This window comes from Colletotrichum aenigma (genome assembly GCF_013390185.1).
Source record: "Colletotrichum aenigma strain Cg56 chromosome Unknown KSG_Cg56_contig04, whole genome shotgun sequence".
Classification (NCBI taxonomy): domain Eukaryota; kingdom Fungi; phylum Ascomycota; class Sordariomycetes; order Glomerellales; family Glomerellaceae; genus Colletotrichum; species Colletotrichum aenigma.
This window is the reverse complement of record NW_023500910.1, coordinates 4,662,150-4,680,710: the sequence shown is the minus strand read 5'-3', so window position 1 is coordinate 4,680,710 and position 18,561 is coordinate 4,662,150. Positions and strand designations below refer to the sequence as shown.

At 54.4% G+C, this 18,561-nt stretch overlaps 3 protein-coding genes across 3 annotated transcripts; all 3 read right to left on the bottom strand.

Annotated features, from left to right (window-relative positions):
- Positions 1–6,381: 6,381 nt before the first annotated feature.
- On the bottom strand, positions 6,382–9,834 carry CGCA056_v007084 (uncharacterized protein; the record flags this gene model as incomplete). The annotated part of the gene is made up of 4 exons (XM_037322333.1): positions 6,382–6,410; positions 7,206–8,494; positions 8,603–8,813; positions 8,865–9,834. 4 exons carry the CDS (start codon positions 9,832–9,834, stop codon positions 6,382–6,384), a joined length of 2,499 nt encoding a protein of 832 aa, XP_037178853.1.
- A 525-nt stretch (positions 9,835–10,359) lies between these two features.
- LOS1 (Exportin-T) lies at positions 10,360–13,750 on the bottom strand (the record flags this gene model as incomplete). The annotated part of the gene is made up of 3 exons (XM_037322332.1): positions 10,360–11,879; positions 11,929–13,468; positions 13,739–13,750. The coding sequence occupies 3 exons, from the start codon at positions 13,748–13,750 to the stop codon at positions 10,360–10,362; spliced, it is 3,072 nt and encodes a 1,023-aa protein (XP_037178856.1).
- A 1,771-nt stretch (positions 13,751–15,521) lies between these two features.
- Positions 15,522–17,475, bottom strand: ANR2 (Uncharacterized protein; the record flags this gene model as incomplete). The annotated part of the gene is made up of 3 exons (XM_037322331.1): positions 15,522–16,627; positions 16,678–17,030; positions 17,081–17,475. The coding sequence occupies 3 exons, from the start codon at positions 17,473–17,475 to the stop codon at positions 15,522–15,524; spliced, it is 1,854 nt and encodes a 617-aa protein (XP_037178855.1).
- Between the last annotated feature and the right edge of the window lie 1,086 nt (positions 17,476–18,561).

Genomic DNA, 18,561 nt, shown 5'->3' with positions numbered 1-18,561 from the left:
TTTGAATGTAGTTGAAGGGGGCTGGTTAAATTCGTAAAGACGAAGATAGTGTTGTTTGGTTGATTAAGAGAGTGTTGTTTAAGCTGAGAGCTTGGTAAAGAATGGACGACCGAAGTCAAAGTTGAGTCAAAAGCTGATGCTTGAGATTGATGAGGCTTGTTTGGCTGGAGAGGGAAAGAAGAAGACGACCGAGGTGAACGGGGAGGACGGCGGCATATTAATAGGCCATGTTGGACAAGTCCTTGACGGGATCGACCCCGGGCCCCTCTCTTCTGTATGTGCTAAGGTTGGCTTGACTTGTCGAAAGAGAGAGAGAGTCAGCTTCCCTCCCGCCTCTCTCCGCTCTCGTTCGCTCGGCACCGTCTGTCTGCAGCAGTCCCTGTGCCTGTGAGAGGACCACAGAGGAGGAGTGACATGACATGGAGCGAGCACACAGCCCGTGGGAAATTACACAACGCCTGCTAACGTCCAGCCCCATGAACGCTAATCCAGGGGGTTTGGTGGAGGTTGGATGGCACCGGCAAGGGCACTTGGGCGAATTGGCCCGCAGAGGCGAGGCCGACTTCCCATGCGCACCCATCCCGGTCCCCTACTACCCAGGCTACCGGGGTTAGATCCATCACCCATCTGCCTCCATCTGCATAGTGTAGACGACTGCAGGAACAAGAGACGAGAAACGCCGTTGCCACCTTATTTGCCAGGCTCTGCTTTCTTAGCTGCGGTGTAGCCTGAAGAGTGGTAAGGCGAGATGAGATGTGAGCGCTTATTGGGGGCGAGAACGCCCACCATGCGAGTAGGGCGCCATCCGCTCCTGAGGTGGCTTCAGGGCCGGGCATAGGCGCTGCGCTGCATTTGTGCGCCAGCAACGGCTGGCTTCATTGGTTTTCAGGCGCTTCTCTACCCCAATTTCCCTCTTCGTGTAAGCAATGAGTCGGGATACGACAATCTCGCGAATCCAAATTGTATGGCTGTCTGTCCATCTGTCCGTACCTTGCAGACAGCACTAGAGAGTGATCAAACCCGACAGGAATAGGAGAGACAGATGGCACACCCTCCCAGTCGTTGGATTCTGCAATCCTACCTTAGTCACGCTGGAGAGCAGCACATGACTGACGATGGGCGTCTATCGACAGTCCACCTGGTGTGCCGGTGCTGCTGGACACACTTCTAGCGGTGGCCTCTCGCGCAATATGACTGGCTCTACTTGACCAGGTTCGCCAATCTCTGGTTTTCTTGTCGCTTGACCAACGCTTGGTGTTTCCTCTGGCCCCAAATATCCCGGAGCCAGGCGGCCAGGATGGATGCGAGAGGCAGTGCGAGTCAATCAATCAAGGGCTGCAAAGCGAGGTTTGAAGGCAAGTCAAAAAGTGGCACATTAAATGGCCACAGGGATGGGTTGACTGATTGGGCAAGTGGGCGATGGTTCGGTGTGATTTTGTACGCTGTACACACCGCGCAGGCCCTTGGACTTGCACAACTTGGACGTCAGCTGCCGTACACTGTACCTTTTGCAACGATGCGCAGGCCAGCTCGCAGATCCAGGCTGTCGTTATTTCGCTCACTCGCTTTGCCTTGCCTTGTCTCTTCGCTTCGGTGGTGCGTGTACTTTAGTGTCTTCGTACGGATAGGCGACGAATGTCAGCAGGAAGTCTCCGATGATCGTCCAGGTCTGCACGGTGCTGAGGTTAATAGAAGGTTTTGCAGAGGAACGCGGCAGACGTCTTCTAGACGGACGCTGCTGGGAGACGTTCGTCCGTAGGGAGAGACAATCCGAAGCCATGGTCTGCCCAGAGCTGAGGCAACGAGGCCGCCCAGCTGAGCAGAGGGAATAAAACGGATGGGCGCGGGAATGCACCGAAACGTGGAGGTGAAGGAAGATCAGCCAGTGACAACCACCAAGAAAGATGCTGCACGAGCACACTGCGAACAGGGTTCTCCGCCAAAAGAGGAGAGAGAGAGACAGCCCAGGCAGGGGAGCGCGGTTCCTGGGCGTTCCCCTTGGGAAGCCTTGTTGTGCCTTGTGCCTTGTGTCCCTGGCTCCTTTTCTCCTTCTCCTGCCCTGGAGTTGGTCTGTGGATGTTTGCACAAACCAGGCACAAAGGGGCCCGAGGCGCAAAACATTCTGTACAGTACGTACCTGCATGAGAAACGAAGCGGAGGGTGTGCTAATGCAGGAACATAAACCGGGCTGGTGGGCACTATTTCCAAAATGGTCAGCCTCTGGGATACACACAATGTACGTACTCCTTTTCTCCGCGCAAATCATCCTCACAATTTCCCCTTTTCAGTCTCTTCCTGTCAATCTTTTCCATTTCACGAACCGTCCATTACGGCTTAATTTCCCGCGAAGCTGCCAGAATAATGGGAGAACCACTCGTCAACGTCCATCCATGGAGCCTCGTGGTAAATCATCCCCGCCATTCTTGCCCGTCTTCGAACTGAGCGCTTGGGAGGGAAACGATCCATCCGACTTGTTGGCCAACGTCGGCGGGAAAACAGACACCGCAGCATGCACCTACGGTCACGGCTACATGCACACAGAGCCGCGGAAGCCAACGCAGAGGCGCAGATACCGCAACATGAGAACCAGGGAAGACGAGCCCCCCTGCCACCAAGCCCTCCGCCCCTGTCCATCCCTGGATGGGTTTTTGCGAAAATCCTCCGCGGCATCATCCAGCGTTGCGAGATCAGCGTTGTCAACACGTCAGAATCACGGACCATCGCGCCCACTGACCGTGTCCCTTCAAGCTCAAAAAGCCAATCTCAATCTCCAGTTCGTCTCGTTAGACTGTCCCGGCACTTCTTGATGCCGCCTGAACCGGCTTAGCCCCGACCGCCACGCCCATCCCGCCGATGTCTGTGTTTTTTTGACGTTTTGCTTCTGGGACTCCATATCGTGAGTCTGGATTCCGTGGCAGCCATGCCATTGCCACGCCTAGATGGCCGCCACTCGGGCGAACAATAACGCTACTGCGGTGGCTCTCTACTTTAAGTTGTTTTGTGCTTGGGTGTCGGGGATGGCATCGATTCAGGAAATTCATGAGCGTACCAGCCATGTCCATCGTCTTGTTGGCTCCTCGACAGACGGATATTAGCCAGGAACCAAGGTCAAGGAACCCCTCATCGGCGACCCAGAACAAAGAAGAGCCGTTTCAACGTCGGAAAAGCATCGCAAATTGTCTCTCAAAGATATCCATGTCGGACTTATCAGCAGCGTACCAGCCGGCCCCACGAGGAAGCCAAGGGCTCCAGCGTGCTGCTCATCGCACGTTTCATAATTGTGGACGCACCAGATCGTCTGATGCTCTCTCAAGGGCTCCAACGTCTCTCCCATGTCGATTGACCCTTATGACGTCTTGTTATGCCTGCTCTTGGGCTGCCTGACCGACGGCCGGCCGAATGTGTTTGATTGCCGGCATGACTTGGACGTCGACGGCTACTTTCCGCTAGTCGTCTGAGGACCACAGACGGCAAGGTTTCGTTGACAGGAGCAATGATAACCTTAATCAGCCGCGATTCAGGACTGCCAGCGCCGTCACCATCACGGCTTGCGGTAGTGTTGCCCCGAGGCCACGCCGTCGACCGCCTCCGTCTGTCCTCCGGGTTCTTGGCAGCGGCCTGATCGGATCGGCTGTCCAGCGTGATTTGACATGACCACATCGTCGACCATGCTGCCACTGGCCGTTTGGCCAGGCCTTTGTCTAATCTCTTGGCTGTGAGACCTACAGACAACACCAGCAAGACCGCCGCTTCTTCACATTTGGAATGCAATTTCTGTACGCCACTGAAGCCAACCGAGAGGCCCGTTGGCGCAGCAGAGCAGCGAAGCTTTTGCGCGCCCCTTGGCCGGCGCGTTTGCTCTGGCCCGGCGGGTCTTGGCAAACAATGGATCTCGTTTGTCGCATCGTTCCCTTTTCAGTCCTCATCTCACCGACAATTCTTAATGACAATCGTCCCCTAAAACCTCCGATCACGCGGCGGGACTGAGAGAGTTGTGGAGTTTAATGAACCATGCAGCTCCCGTCTCTCAGGAAGCTCGGCGCCACACCAGCCTGTAGATCACACAGCCGATTTCTCCATACTCTGGACATCAGCGTCCCGTTTGGGAAATCTACCATCGAAAGCCGTGCGACTGGCTGGGATCGTGTTGGGTGTCTCCTGTGGGATATTTGACGGTGCTTCTGTCTGTCTATTCTAGGTAAGTGGAAATCTGACCCGCCTTCTCGGTCCAATGCCCGGCGCCAAACCTCATTGTGCCTGAGGGTGAAGAGTGTGTGTGAAGGCAATCTGACCATACGAAAAGCAAATATCGGACAATTTTTTGGGGTCAGTCAGCCATCCCCGCAAGAGGAGCCCATTCCGCGCCGCCTTCAAGAGGCAGGTCTTTCGTCGGGTCAAGATGGCCTCGGCCAACCCCAGACTTGGATGCCCGCGTGCGCCAACATGCACGCCTCAGGGGTACGATGAAGCTCAGAAGGCTGTTCGCGCCGCAAGATATTAGCGACCATTCCCTCGGAACCTGTTCTCAATGCTGGTGGCTGAATGGACGAAGGATCTCGCCCGGCTGATATTCCCATTCCGCTTTTGTCGACAATTCGGATTACTACGGGAAATCGCCTACATTATTGGCTCGAAGCGCGCGTTCTGTTCTTTACCCTTGCCACGCCCGGACTCGATTGCCCGTGATACCGGATGACAGCAGACCAAGGAACTGCTTGACGCGCCCGATACGTTGCTTGAGGTTCTGCATTCATCTTTTCGAGGTGGCGTGGCCAAGGGAGCAGCAGCAGCAAAATTCGAGCCACTCTGAACGTTGCTGTTTTGCGCATGCAGACCGCCGAGTATCGAACGATTTGGGCTCTCGCCGATGCTTCGTCTTGAGATTGTCCCCGATGCTCATCACCCAGACCAGAAACCGCCCGGTACCGGGATGCTTTTCACAAGAGTTGTATCCCAAGGGTCTCCCAAACCTATTGCTCCGACTGACGCCCCGAGAGACATTCTGGTCCCTTGAAATCAACAGACAGGTCTCAACTGCGCTGCCAGGCTCTCATGGGGATCAGCAACTACCGTACTGCCCTTGCTTTGAATGGCAATACACATGAGCATGTTGATGTTTTACTGCAGGTCTCACGGCAAATGAGTGTGTGGTGCAACACACGTTTCGACTCAACGCACAACACGGCAGGGCCCGGCCTCGGGACAGCGTCCAGCTGGTTCAGCAACACGCGTTGTGTCTCAAGCACACGGCGTGCGAGCGAGACATCTTGGCTGCGGCCCGTCGCTAGCTCTTGTCTGTCTCGCGGTTCGACATACCCGCGGTCCTGCTAAATACGAGACAGTCCATATGAGCACCGTCGAATCGGCCGAGTCTGACGGATACCTCCCTTCAGAGATATTGATGATTGTCTTGGCTGTCGTATCGCCATTCTCCCTTTTCACCAGCAGATTGCACGTATGAGCACCGCTCACAGCCTCGCTGCGGTGTTGTCGACCCACGGCTAGCGGAACCGAACTTGAGCGTGGGAAGCGTCCAGGGCTCCGTTGCGAGTGACCTCCCGATCAGTCCAGAGTTCGAGATCTGAGCCGTCTGACAACCGTTTGTCATATGAAGAATCAAGTGGTCACCCATTGCCGCTACTTTGCCCTCGCGATGAGACAAAGCTGAGTTCTGACTACTGCCTGTCGAGCAGAGGCTTGACACAGCTCCTGATATGGCCTTCGGCGGTAGGCTCAAGACGGACGGGACTACCAAGACCAGTGTCGGGGATACCAGGCCGCAAAATCCGGACATTCTTTCGACCGAGTAGAGAAGCCGGCGGTGAGTCTTGGTCTGCTCCAGACGTGGTGATTTTCCTCGGTACATTCACTCCAAGAAACTGTCGTCGGCACGAGCACGTTCTCTACAACAGTGTCCAGTCCCACACTGGAGACTTTGCCACCACGGAGTCGTTTTGGAGCTCTTCGAGCAGACTACATATGTTTATGGCTTCTGGTGAAGCAGTTGTGGTCGTGGAAATTGGCTCTGTTGTTTCTTGAGCCAAGAACCCTTCATATCACGCCATGGTCATGTACGGCTACAATCACGTCTTAAACACCATTGGAAAACGGCGATGTAAACAGTGATAGACGCACGATAATATATGGCATAAGTCTCTTCGCGACTGAACATATTGGTGTCAATGTATGCTTGTTTCTTACAGCTACCAAGGTTCTTCATGATCAACGAGATCATGATCATGATCATTCGTGTCCCTTTCCCTGGGACTGTAATCTCCATGCTGTAAGACGAGAGGCAGATGATCTGGTGCGTGGATGTTCCTCTCCAAGCACTCTTATTCTCGTTTCCACCACTTGAGACAGCAGCTCTTCAGCCTTCTTTCATTTGCCCAGAGCCTTATACGTTTTCGCTAGTTTAGACATACTAGTTAGTGTGTCGGAGTGCGTCTCTCCAACCACCCTCTTTCCCATTTCTATCGCCCGCATATTAAACTCTTTAGCCTCTTCCCATCGGCCCTGGCCAGCAGCTAGAACTCATATTCCGTTCATACTTCTTATCGTATCCGGATGCTCCTCGCCAAGCACCCTCTTTCTTGTTTCCAGCAGTTGCGCCTCTAGACTCTCCACCTCCTTCCACCGACCCTGTGCTTTTAACATATCCACTAACTTGTCCATACTTCCCAGTGTATTTAGATGCTCCTCTCCAAGTACCCTCTTCTGTATGCCCACCACCTGCGCTTGTAAATCTAAAGCCTCCTCGAATCTACCTTGCTTCTTATATATCGATGCTAGATATCCTGTGCTATCTAGCGTGAAGGGATGATTCTCTCCAAGCACTTTTTTATAAGTGTTCACGACCTGTTTCTGAAGTTTCTCAGCCTCTTCCCACCGCCTTTGGCCGTCATAAACTGATGCCAAGTTTCCCATACTTATCAGTGTGTTTGGATGCTCCTCTCCAAGTTCTTTTATGCTTATATCTCTCACCCGCTCACCTAACGCTGCAGCCTCCTCCCATCGCCCTTGGCCTTTGTACGTTATCACAAGACCGCTCATAATAATAAGAGTCCTCGGATACTTTTCAAACACACTCGAGCTTGCCTCCATTACCTGCATACATAGCTCCTCTGCCTCTGCCCACCGCCCTTGACGACAGTATGTTGCTGCTAGATAGCCCATACGACTATATGTGCCAGGATGAGCCATACCAAGGACGGTTTTACTCGTCTCCATTACTTGCACCTCTAGCTCCTCAGCCTCCTTCCACCGCCCCTGTCCTCGATATATTGAAGCCAGGCGGGCCATGCTCGACAGCGTGGAGGGATCTTGCCGACCTAGGCTTTCCATGTAAATGCTCATGGCGTCTTGTGCTAGCACCTCCGCTCGAGAGTAGTCGCCCAGCGCAAACATGTAGCCGGCAACATTCGTCGCTAATGTGCTCCATTCCAACCGGTCGCTTTCTTCTGAAGGTTTTTGATTGAGTAGTGGTTGTAAATGGGGCATTAACGTTTGACACTGCTCCCATGTTTCGAATTCGCCCCATGGAAAGTGTCGTGATGCAGATTTGAGGAAGCGTCTCTTCCACAGCTCTGGGAGACCAAAATCCCGAATCCAGGCCTGTGTACAAAATTTTACTAGCGGGTGCATCTCACAGAACCCTGATCTGGCTGTCATCGTGACGAGGGAGTAACCCTGGAGCACCTCCAAGTCGTCCTCCAAATCTCCATCGTCGTTGTCGCCGCTCTCTTCAACACTCGAGACTTCGCTGGCATAGTGGTGCAACATATACTCTGGAATGTTCTGTGCCTGGAAGCAGCTCATCAACGACAGGAGGTCGGCCGCCCGAGGCTGCTTTTTTTTAATCTGCTCGAACGTCAACTGCCACGTCAGAACGACAGAATTGGACACACCGGGGTACCGCCGGGCATCCCCTCTGTCGATACGCAGCAAAGCGTCTTTCCGCTTCTCACTCTTTTGGAGTTCGTCCATGTATGACTGGATGGTCCCCCGGCTTCGTCTGTGTATATACGCCGCTGCTTGGTTCAAGGCGAGGGGAATGTGGTCGAGGAAAAAAGCCAGGCGCAATGCGGTGACTTCGTCGACATCTTGGCCGAGTTTCTTTTGGAGTAGCTGCAGGGCCTGCAATGTCCCCATTTTCGAAACTCTCAGGATCATCTCGCCATTATCCGTAAGCTTCTCTGCCGCGTCCCAGCTGCGCGACGTCACGAGAATCTTGCCATTGCCTGTCTTTGGGAGATACGACGCTATTGGCATTGGCGGATCTTTCTGATCATTCGTCTTAGTGAGCATCTCAACATCATCGGCATTGTCGACAACCATCAGCCACCGGCTCACATCCTCTCTCTGCAGCCAGTCGCGTACCAGCGCTAGAATGTTGACACCAGGGTCGTGGCGATCAGGGAGCTCCAGAGCTTCTGCTACGGAACGGTAAGAGTCTTGGAAGGTCGCTTTAGTACTGGCATTGACCCAGAAGATGCTGGTATCGGGGGACGTATCGTGGACTTAATGAGCGAATTGTATGGCAACCTGGGACTTGCTGTAGCTTTGTCAGTATAGGCCTCTGATAACAGCCGGTGCGACATACCCAAAGCCACCGAGGCCCACGAGAGCAAAGCATATTTCAGATCCGGCGTATCGCGTTTCAATCCATGACCAGATGTCAGGCCGGTTTACGAAATCGGAGTCGCGGCGGAATGGCACAACAGATTGGGGCTTTCGGGCGGTAGGCAGCTTTTCGCCTTTGTCGAGCTTCAAATACTGTAAACCCTTTTGAATGTCGGAAAGCAACTCTTGAACTTATTTTACAGTCAGATAGGGTCAGACGAGTTGGGTTTTGCCAAACTAACTGGAATTGGAGATGGGCTTCTCAGCCTCAACAGTGTCTGGCGCAATCTGGTATAAAAGATCCTTGGCATAAGCTGCCGCCATCATGGCCGCGAAGCCCTGCCACTCCTTGTTCTTATGCGAGTCAGAGTAATCGCATATCCCCCGGGTAACAAGGCACGGAAAGTGGTTCATCAGACCAGCAGCCTCCATCTCGAAGCATAGAACGTCCTTCTCTTTTATCAACATGTCCCGGATATGCGCGTCCTTCATCAGCTGGTTGCCGCTAGCAATCAAGCCGTAGTGAATAGCAGGATTGTCATCTTCTTCGCCTCGATCAGGGCGGGCTATGAGACTGGCGGTATCATCGCCGCATACGTCATCGCAGCAGCTTGAAGGATGTACAATTTTAGGCTTATATAGCCTGTCGCTTGCTTGAGCAGGTTGTCCGTATGCGCTCTTCTTCTTGATCTTCCCGATATTCTTGTCCACTTCGTCGATAAGCCGGTGGCCTTTCATTTCATATTTGCCCTGAAGCGTAGTGAGGGCTGAGAGTACCAGCAACGGCGGCTGGTTCAAGAATCCTGTGCCTTGGAACTTGCAATTCTGTACGGTCTTGCCAAAGTCGTACTGGAACACGCCTCCTCGTCCACCATTTGGGGTACTGACGACCACATCACCGAGCCGAATATCATGCTTCTGGCTAGGTGCGCCGCCACCGATACCTACCATCAGCCCAATACGCACATTCGGAAAGCTATGGAGCATATCTCTAGCGACCGTTGCTGCCGAGGTTGTGCCATATTGGCCGTTAGGTAAGGTAGCAATGACGACGTTATGACCGCTAGTCTTGCCTAGAACATAGCTATTGTTGTCGTGTCGTGCGGTCTGTCGCGGGCCGGCGTGTTCCTCATCAAGGAACGCTTGGGCGGCAACAAACTCGGCGGTAATGGCGCAGATCCAACCGACGGTGTATATATGAGGATCAGACATAGCTGATGTCAGGGTGGGAGTTGCAGAATGATGGAGTCGCGGGACTGTCTGTGACGACGAGAGTAGTGAGATTGGAAGGAGAGAGGGAAAGTCGTTGGGTAGGCTCGGCGTGGGAGATGGGTGTCCTCCTTTCGATTTCGATAACAGGCTGACAGTTACCTCCACACAGATGCAGCTGGGCTTATTAGCATACAAAAGCCAATTAGAGAGTCGTCTCAATGTGTAAGCGCTGCGGCTATACGGCTGGGCAAGAATTTCAGGGGTCTTCCAACATGCACAGCCACCTTTCAGCCGGCGAGGTCATCACCAACACAATGTGCAAGGACTTGCATAGAACATGGTCTTTTTGTCATTTGTCATTTAATCTCTAATGCCTCCCTTAAACTCCAAGGCGATGCGGCCAGTGGATATGTAAACAAAGAAAAGTGGCCAAGACGAGATTTCCCGAAATCCATCCCCTTCCCTGTACCTGTCCTTCATAGTTGTAAAGCCTTCACACCCCCTTCACCGCAATAAGCCGAGCCACTATCTACGGCTCTTCAGCAGCCCCTGCAAATAACCCGAGAAAGCCTTTCTGTCCGCCGACGTGGACATGCACCGCATGAACTCGGATCCGTCAATGCCCAGGTGTGGGAACAACTGCGACTGGAGGTTCTGGATAAACATGTCTCCCGTCTTGACATAGATGGCCTGCTCGAGCCCAGCAATCTCGTTGAGCACCTGCTTGCTCTGAGCATCCTTGTGCGGCCTGAAGTTCGGGTCCTGGAACACCTCCCAGCAGAGCGGGTGGAAACGTTCAATCATGAACCGATCAAAACCCGGGATGGATGGGTTGGCCGAACCGCTCGGGTGCGAGGGGTTGTCCGAAATCTTGGCCACGTCGGGGCCGCCCCAGACGACGACCATGCGCGCCAACACACTGAATGCCAGACGACTGGGTCCAATGTTTTCGGCTACCAGGGTGCGTCCCAGGGTGAGGATAGAGGTGATCATTGTCTCGAAGAAGGCCTGGTTGGCTTCGCTGATGAAGACCGACTGCAGCTCGTTGTTGAGGATCACCAGCAGGAAAGACAAATATTCCCTGCGCAGCTCTCCGAGTTGGATCTCGTCGTCTGTGCCCGTCACCGGCTCCGACAGGCCGGCGAAGATTCTCTGCAGCAAGGGGGTGAGCAGCAGGTTCAGGACGTCATAAATCTCAGTCTTGAAGCCGAAGACGATCTGGTCCAGCAATCGCAGGAACATGGCCATCTCGTCTTTGGACGAGCTCTGTGAAAGGAATCCCTCGATCCACTGAGGGAGCTGAGGAAGCACTGCAGACCCGAGAACTCCGAGCAGCTTGCTGAACGAAGCTCGACAGGCGGTGCGGATATCGGCGGAGCCGTTGAGCTCGCGGAGTGCAATTAGGATGGCTTCGGCAGCCCTTGAGAACTCATCAGAGACGAGCTTGTCTGGGGGAGGTCGTTGCTGAGCCGAGTTGCTGCCAGGAGTCCAGTCGGAGAAGCCGTGAGCCAGGCCTGCGAGGGCCAGGATGATGTGGTGGATTTGGAGGATGGCCTGGGCATCGCCAGCCTTCGCCTTGGGCAAGTGGGCTTCCATGTCACGGAACAAAGGAGACATCACCAGCCGGGCATAGTAGGCCTGTTTATCTGCGGGTGTGCTTCCAGTCGAAGCAATGCAGCCAATGGCCTCGAAAAGGAACAGTTGGCTGGTGAACAGGGCATCCGCGGAGTGGTCGGACTCATCCGAAGACATATCATCATCTCCGTTATTTTCAGAAACCTCAGCTTTGATCGGGAGGAGGTCGCTAATGGCCTCGATGATGGTCCCGGCAACGTTGCCGACATGAGCCCTGAGATGCTTGACGAATCTCAGGAAGAGGTACCAGGATCGTGTCTTGATACGAACATGGTCATGATGTACCAACCGCACAAAGTTTTCGAGAACTTGCGGGATGTATTCTTGCCGGGCATCAAACACTTGCCAGTATCGGACACAAATCTCCATGTACTGGAGCAAGATGGCGGGGTGGGGGAACTGAGCAATTCCTACTCGGGTCAGCTTGATGTCACCGAAAATGAAGGGGTGATGACTTACCAGACTCGACCATCTTTGTCACCATGATGGTCAGTCTTTCTGTTGCTGTGCTGTTCGGTTGGCTCTTCGTGCCCAGCCCCTGATTCGGCAGCGCCAGTTCACCAAACAGGTACATTTCATGAAGCGCTAGGTCTAGGTCTCTCCAGTCCATGTTGGAGCCTCGTTGGTCGAGGTCAGTAAAGGTATGAGAAACCAGGTTGCTCAAGACCTCAATGTAGAGGTCCTGATCCACGGCCGCAACAGTTTTCTGAAGAACTTGTAACCTCTTGCGTAGCTCCTGGAACTCTGCCTCATCCGTCTGCTCGTCCTCATCACCCCAGTTGGAGGTCTCGTCGTACCGCATCTTGAGGATAATGGCGTTTAGGATGGGAGGGAGCATCTCCTTGTAAGAGAGAGGAAGGTTTGCGCCCACCTTGCGGAGGAGAGTGAGGAGGTCGGTGAGCGAGGAAATGACGGTCGCGCAGACCTCATCATATTCGTCGGAGAAGAAGCGCAACAGGAAGGGGAGGAAATCGTGCAAGTGCTGCTCGGCCTTGGCTCGCGTGTTCTCATTTGCTTGGCCATCCTCTAGTGCGCGCACAATGTCTGCCATGACGGTGTTGACGAGCTTGGCGACAGCCTCCGCGAGATCGGTGTCGTATTGGGGGGTATTTTTCAGGTCGGCCAGCGGGGCACTGGCGATGAGCTGGGACACGATGTCGCGCAAGTTGAGGAAGGAAATGAGCTCCATCTTCTCGGGGCCCTTCATCTTCTTGCCCACGATCTCGGTGAGTGTGTCGATGGCAGCGTCCCTGACCTTGTCCTCGCTGCCAGAGTTGTTTGTCCGGCCAATAACAGGAAGCAACAGGCCGAGCATGTCTTGGTTGACAATCAAGGAGATGTCCATCCAGCTAATCCACTTGCCAATAACCTTCAGAACCATCTCCACTATGTGATCATTCTGTCCCGAGTACTGCGACAGTAGGTCCTTCCAGGACTGGGCAACCTTTTGAACATCGCGCGCACGCAGCTGGTCCTTCAGGTCGGTGTTGCGCTTCGCGTCGTTGCTGTTGCGGGTCAACAGCATGTCTGCAATCTCGTCATGGATGGAGCCGAGGATTCGCAGGTACAGGACGACGCCGGCGGTGTTGTTCGGACTGCTGGCAACGGCAAGAAAGTCGTCGATGAAGGAATCCCAACCGTCGTTATACAAGAAGACGAACAAGTACGTGAGGGTCTGCGATAGCTTGTTCTGCAGGTGGGCCGGGTCGATCTGGTCCTGCTGGGAGCCATTGTACATGTTCCGGACGTAATCGAGGAGCATGTCCTTCAGCCATGTGAGGCTTTGCCGGTCGAGACCTTGGGCATGGACGGCATAGTTGACTACCTCGAGGCAGAACAGACGAACGACTTCGGAAGGTCTCGGAGTTCGGGCGAAGAGGGTGGTGCAGACCTGCCAGGCCTGGGGATCGACTCGCAGCTGGTTCAGGTACTCGAAGGCTTGTTGCTTGAGGTCTTGGTTGCCGGTGGGGTTGAACGCTGCTTCAACAGCGTTCTCGATCTGAACGAGGTCGGGTCAGCTCAGGTCTACGCATGGTAATCATCGTCTGTTTTGCAGGGTTGCCGAAGCGGGGAGGAGTGGGTTGCCGTGGCAGAGGCAGTCAACAAATATCAACCGCGGTCGGCGGAGGTGAGGCGGTGGTGGGATGCGGTGACGATGCTGCTGATCCAAACTGGCGGGGCACCAGACGAGGAGGCCATTTGTTTTTGTTTTTTCTATGGCAGCCCAACCACGAGCTACTCGGCAATCGCACATGCGCTGCAAACGTACCTGAGCGTCCATATTCTAAGCAATGTGGCTCAGAGACGTCGGATGGAATAAATATCGCGGGTAGAAAAGTCAAAGGGCCGAAAAACTGGCTAATTCTTTTTTGGTGCAAATGTGCTGCTATAATTCTGGCAGCGCTTGAAGCTGTGCATTCAGCATTCTTGCTCGACGTGGAAGCGGCGACGCAGCTACTGGAGACCCATGGCCCGGTTCGGATCGATACGTTAGGCAGAGGGAATTGGTGATCGGATGCGTTGGGAGGTTCAATGTGCACACACACGAGAGGTACTTTGGTCGGAGACGAGCACGAGGCGGGCCAGCGAATGTCGGCGGGGAGCAGGCGATATGCAGTTCTTGGCCTTGGGGGCGAATCGCAGGTGGTCGTAGGATGATCGAGCAGAGAGAGGAGGAGTAGGAGGAAGGTTGTGCAGTGGTGCAAGGCTGAGGGGATATCGTAGGCTAAGGTAGTCGACCGGGTAAGGTCCAACTCCAGAGGTGGCAGGTGGTGTCGCTGCTCGCCGCCTTTGTGTTTTTTTTTCTCCATTCACAGGCACAATCCAAAAGTCGGTAGAGTGTGTAGTGCACTTCTGTCTCGTGCACAAGTGGGGTCGATCAACTCTTGGTCTGTGAGGTCAAGGTACCTTCCACTTAAACTTCCATAACCCACTGCTGAAGGTCACCATCCAGCAGCATGGATATGGCTACGGATGCTTCCAGCTTCCAGTCTGCAGAGCATTCATGCTCCTCCCTGAGGCCACCTCACTTTCCGCGTTCCTGCCAGGTGGTGTCATTCTCTGTACGATGCCTCGCCTACCTGGGTAATGTACCTAATGGAAGCAAGGTACCTCCTACCCTGAGGTGAATGGAAGCCCGAGAGCCAATTTGGCAGGAGGGGTCAAGTTAGGTACAGGGCCTTGCCGTGCCCAACGGTGGACAACGCCAGCAGATGTGTTGGCGGGTGGCTGCCATGGAGGGGAAGGGCGGGGTTCCTGGCAATCTGGACCCCCGTCCATTTCCCGGCCAATTGTCGGCCAAGTCTCCGGCCAAGCCCAAATTATCTTTTCCCTCCGGCACGGCAGACAAAACACCGACGAGAGGCAGCACAAACACTCCATAGCTTCTGGACCTTTCCACAGTCCACATAACCAAACACACAGAAACTAGCCCGTCCGCTATCAGGGCGCTACTGTGTCTACAGCATATCGTCACCGCCTGGTGTTCTGCAACTGACCCTCGCCCCTCCTTTTTGACCATCATTTCAACCTGTGCGCCCCTTACCTGGGTGATCCAGGTCAGCCCTATCAGTCACTCCATAGCCCCTGGTCGGTTCAACAACGACACGGGAGACATGCGATGGAAGGCAACGCAATATTGGCAATTTGCCATTTCATGCTATGAACAAATGTCTTGGTGCAGAGCATTCTTTGATTGATATAAATGTATGAACAGCACATTGGTGATGCAACATGACAAGCGCAGACTGTATGAGAACCGACTTTGCGTGTGACTCTTTAATACATTAGTAATCCCTCAAGTTTTTCTCCTGCTTGCATGGCCCATCTTCTTTACCGCAATATCCTCACGCTTGTTCTTGAAAAACAAAGCAGCCCAACGCCGAAACAACCCTTAAAAACAAACAAATATGCCACGATGATTGAGCGCGTCAAAGAAGCACAGCGTAGCCCCACATGTTCAAGTTTACACTCCCCAGACTCAACAAGTCTAGTCATTGCTCCGAATATCCACCTCTTGAGACTAAACGACCACCGCCACGAGTGAGCATCGCTTAGCAAACGCGCACTCCGCACACCTCAACACCCTTGCCCTCAATGTAAGGCTTGCGGTCAAAGTACTTCGCCATGAGCTCTTTGACAAACTCGGCATCGTGTGCATTCCAGACATCGAGACCCATGCTCTCGATAGCATGGCTTTCCACGCGGACGGAGCGCAGGTCCGCCTCGCTATCTGCTCGAAGAGGCGTGTCCTCGGCCTCTTGCTCATCATCGTCGTCGTCTTCGTAGCGGTCATCGGAGCTCTCTACGACGTCCGCCATAACGGAGAGCATCTGCGCTGTGAGGCGGTGGAAATATGCGATGACGGCGAGCTCGGTTCGGGCCTCGTCGTCATCCGGCCCGACAGACTGCCGTGATGCCACGGATCCGATCGAATCCCTCATGCCACCGGATGCTGTTCGCTGTTTCGGGGTGGGCATCGTCATGCTCGGGGTGTGAGGCATCAGGCCGAGATCTGCTAGCAGGGCGGCATCACGGGCAGATTCCTCCTGTTCCTCGCTCCGCGCCTGTTCTCCAGCACTGGCCCACCACATGAAGCCATTGTATGCCAGCGCAGACCAACTCAATGGCTCCACAATCCTGTCCAGGGCTTCGTCAGACTCAAGATTCGATGCAGGAAAAGCACCAGTGGTGAGCTTGAAGCTGGTTGAGTTTTCAGAGCGTGGGCTCTCGGCCGTCCTTGGTCTAGGTGTTGTGGCCTTGAGCCGGGTAAGGCCACTCTTCAGAGCACGGAATCGCCGCAGGTCTCGCTGTGTTGCCTTAACGGGCACACCACGAGGGCACTCGACCGTCGGCCAGACCTTGTCCTTCGCATTAGGTGAGTACGGGGGAGGCATTGTGATGAGCATGTCCCAGAGAGTATCCTTCATGGCCAGAATACTGTCAGTAGTGCAAGCAATCCAACCGCTCCCGGCCTCGTCTGGCACGGCGTCATTGCTGTCAGCCTTCTTTCGTTTTGAAGCTTCAAAGTCTTCGACGAGGAAGGGGATGTCATGCACGCCGATGGTGAAGAGGGGCCTCAGACGTTGAGACGAGGATGATGGTGCTAATAGCTCCGCGACCGTCTGGGGGATGTTTGAGAGAACCGAGATGTTGTACACTGGAATTGTGTGAGCTACTTCAAGTTTCGGGAATCCGGTCTGAACCTACCAAAGCTGCAGATTTCACGCACTGGTGCGTGACAGGATATCAAGATGCGCTTCCGAAGCAAAGCTGCCCGATGTATGGGGAAGATGAGGGGACCAAAAGTGTCCAGCAAGTCTGTCAAACTCCAGGCTGGATGGTACGGGGACAGCCGATGGCCGGGATGCACAAGCGCAGCACCATCGGAAGCGGAGCGGTTCCTGTTGTGGCTCGTCTTCTTCGGCTGGGTAGCTTGGGCACTGAAGCTGACAGAAGGCGACTCCATTGGGGGGCGTTCCTGATCGGCGTCCTCTTTTTCCCGGTTGTTCTTCCAGTATTCATCGAGTATTGCCGTATTCTTGCGATTCTCGGCGAGTTTTCTGTTCAAACTTAGCAAGATGAGCCATGCATAGCGTAGATGCGCACTCACGCTGCAATGTCCTTCAGGCCCTCGGCATGTCTCCACGCCCGGCCAAGCCGACCATAACTCAGAGGCACCAAGACTCCCACGGCAATCATGCGCGCATGGCGCGCCTCCTCCTCGTCGCATGGCGTGTTGATAAATGCGCTGAGGCCGGCATGGGCACCCTCGTGCACGAAGTAGATCAAGTCGTCGGGAACAGTGTGTAGACCCGAAGGCAAGCTCTTGTATTCAACCAGTCCCTCGAGCTCGATCCCGGGAGCCGCTTGTTTCCACACGATTGTGTATCCAGCTTTGACGTCAAAGTCGATGAGAAACAGCGCGGAAATAGGAGGAAGTTCGGGTTGCGCGGGGCCTGTCGGCAGGCGAACGGAGAGGTCCGGTTGTACTCGGCGGGAGGGCATCGTCGATGTCTTATCGGGTCGAGCTCATTATACGGCAGTGGAAGGATGCGCCGATCGATAGGGCGCTGAAGGTGGACTTATCCTTTTCTTCTCAGTAGTTGTAGTCTCGATATAGGGCGAAATGGTGATTTTCGAACGGGGCCACTGCAGGATTCGCGATGCACTTGACGACAGTCGTGCGATCGATGTTGAAGCTCCTCGCCGTCGGGCGACAGTCACCGGCGCCGAGTACTTACCCCAGGCAGGACGCGCCGGGATGTCTTAGTCATCACTATCGATAAGGCGTCGGATATCGATAGCACTTTGTGGGGTTCCTGCCGCTACCTGCCGCTACCTGCCGCTACCTGCCGCTACCTGCCGTACCTGGGCTTGTGATATGATAACGTAACACACTTGCGAAAGTACCCCAGCAGTTTTACATGTGTCAATGAGGTTCGCAGATGCCATCAGAATAAAAATAAGAAGGCAAGGTTGAGACTGTGGTATAGAGCTGCTCCTTTCGTGGGGCAGGCGAGCACCCCGGCCATCATCGAGCACGGCTCCGAGACATGCCACTAAAAAGCTGGCTAGGCCTGCCACATGCTTTTCGCAACGAGGCACCGACGAAGGAGACACGGGAAAGTCATGCCCCACCATCTTGTGTCCTACCTAGTGTACGACACAATGGCATCGGGGAGCTGACGGGACCTTGATTGCATCCTTTCAGTTCTGTGCCGTCCGGTCTCTCCCCTTCCCCAACCCTTTCCAGCCTCGCCTCCGGAACTCAACTGCCACAGAACCCACTGTCCAAAGATCTGATGTCAGTTCGCGGCTACCCGCCCCTGTCTTGCTATCAGTTTGTCCGCTCGTCCGTCTTCTGACTTGCGATCCGCACCTAGACCGGACGATGACTTGTGCTAGTGGCTTGCCGGCAGCAAGTCAAGTTCTAGCGCGCTCTCCCTCAGCTGAGCAAAGGGCGGCGGCAGAAACGGTCTTGAGGTGGATGAGCTATGAATATGGAAACTAGTGTTCCCTTTTCATCCCGTCCTTTCCCCAACGACAACTGCACTCGCCTAGCCACAGCAAAGACTGTCAGTCATGCATGTT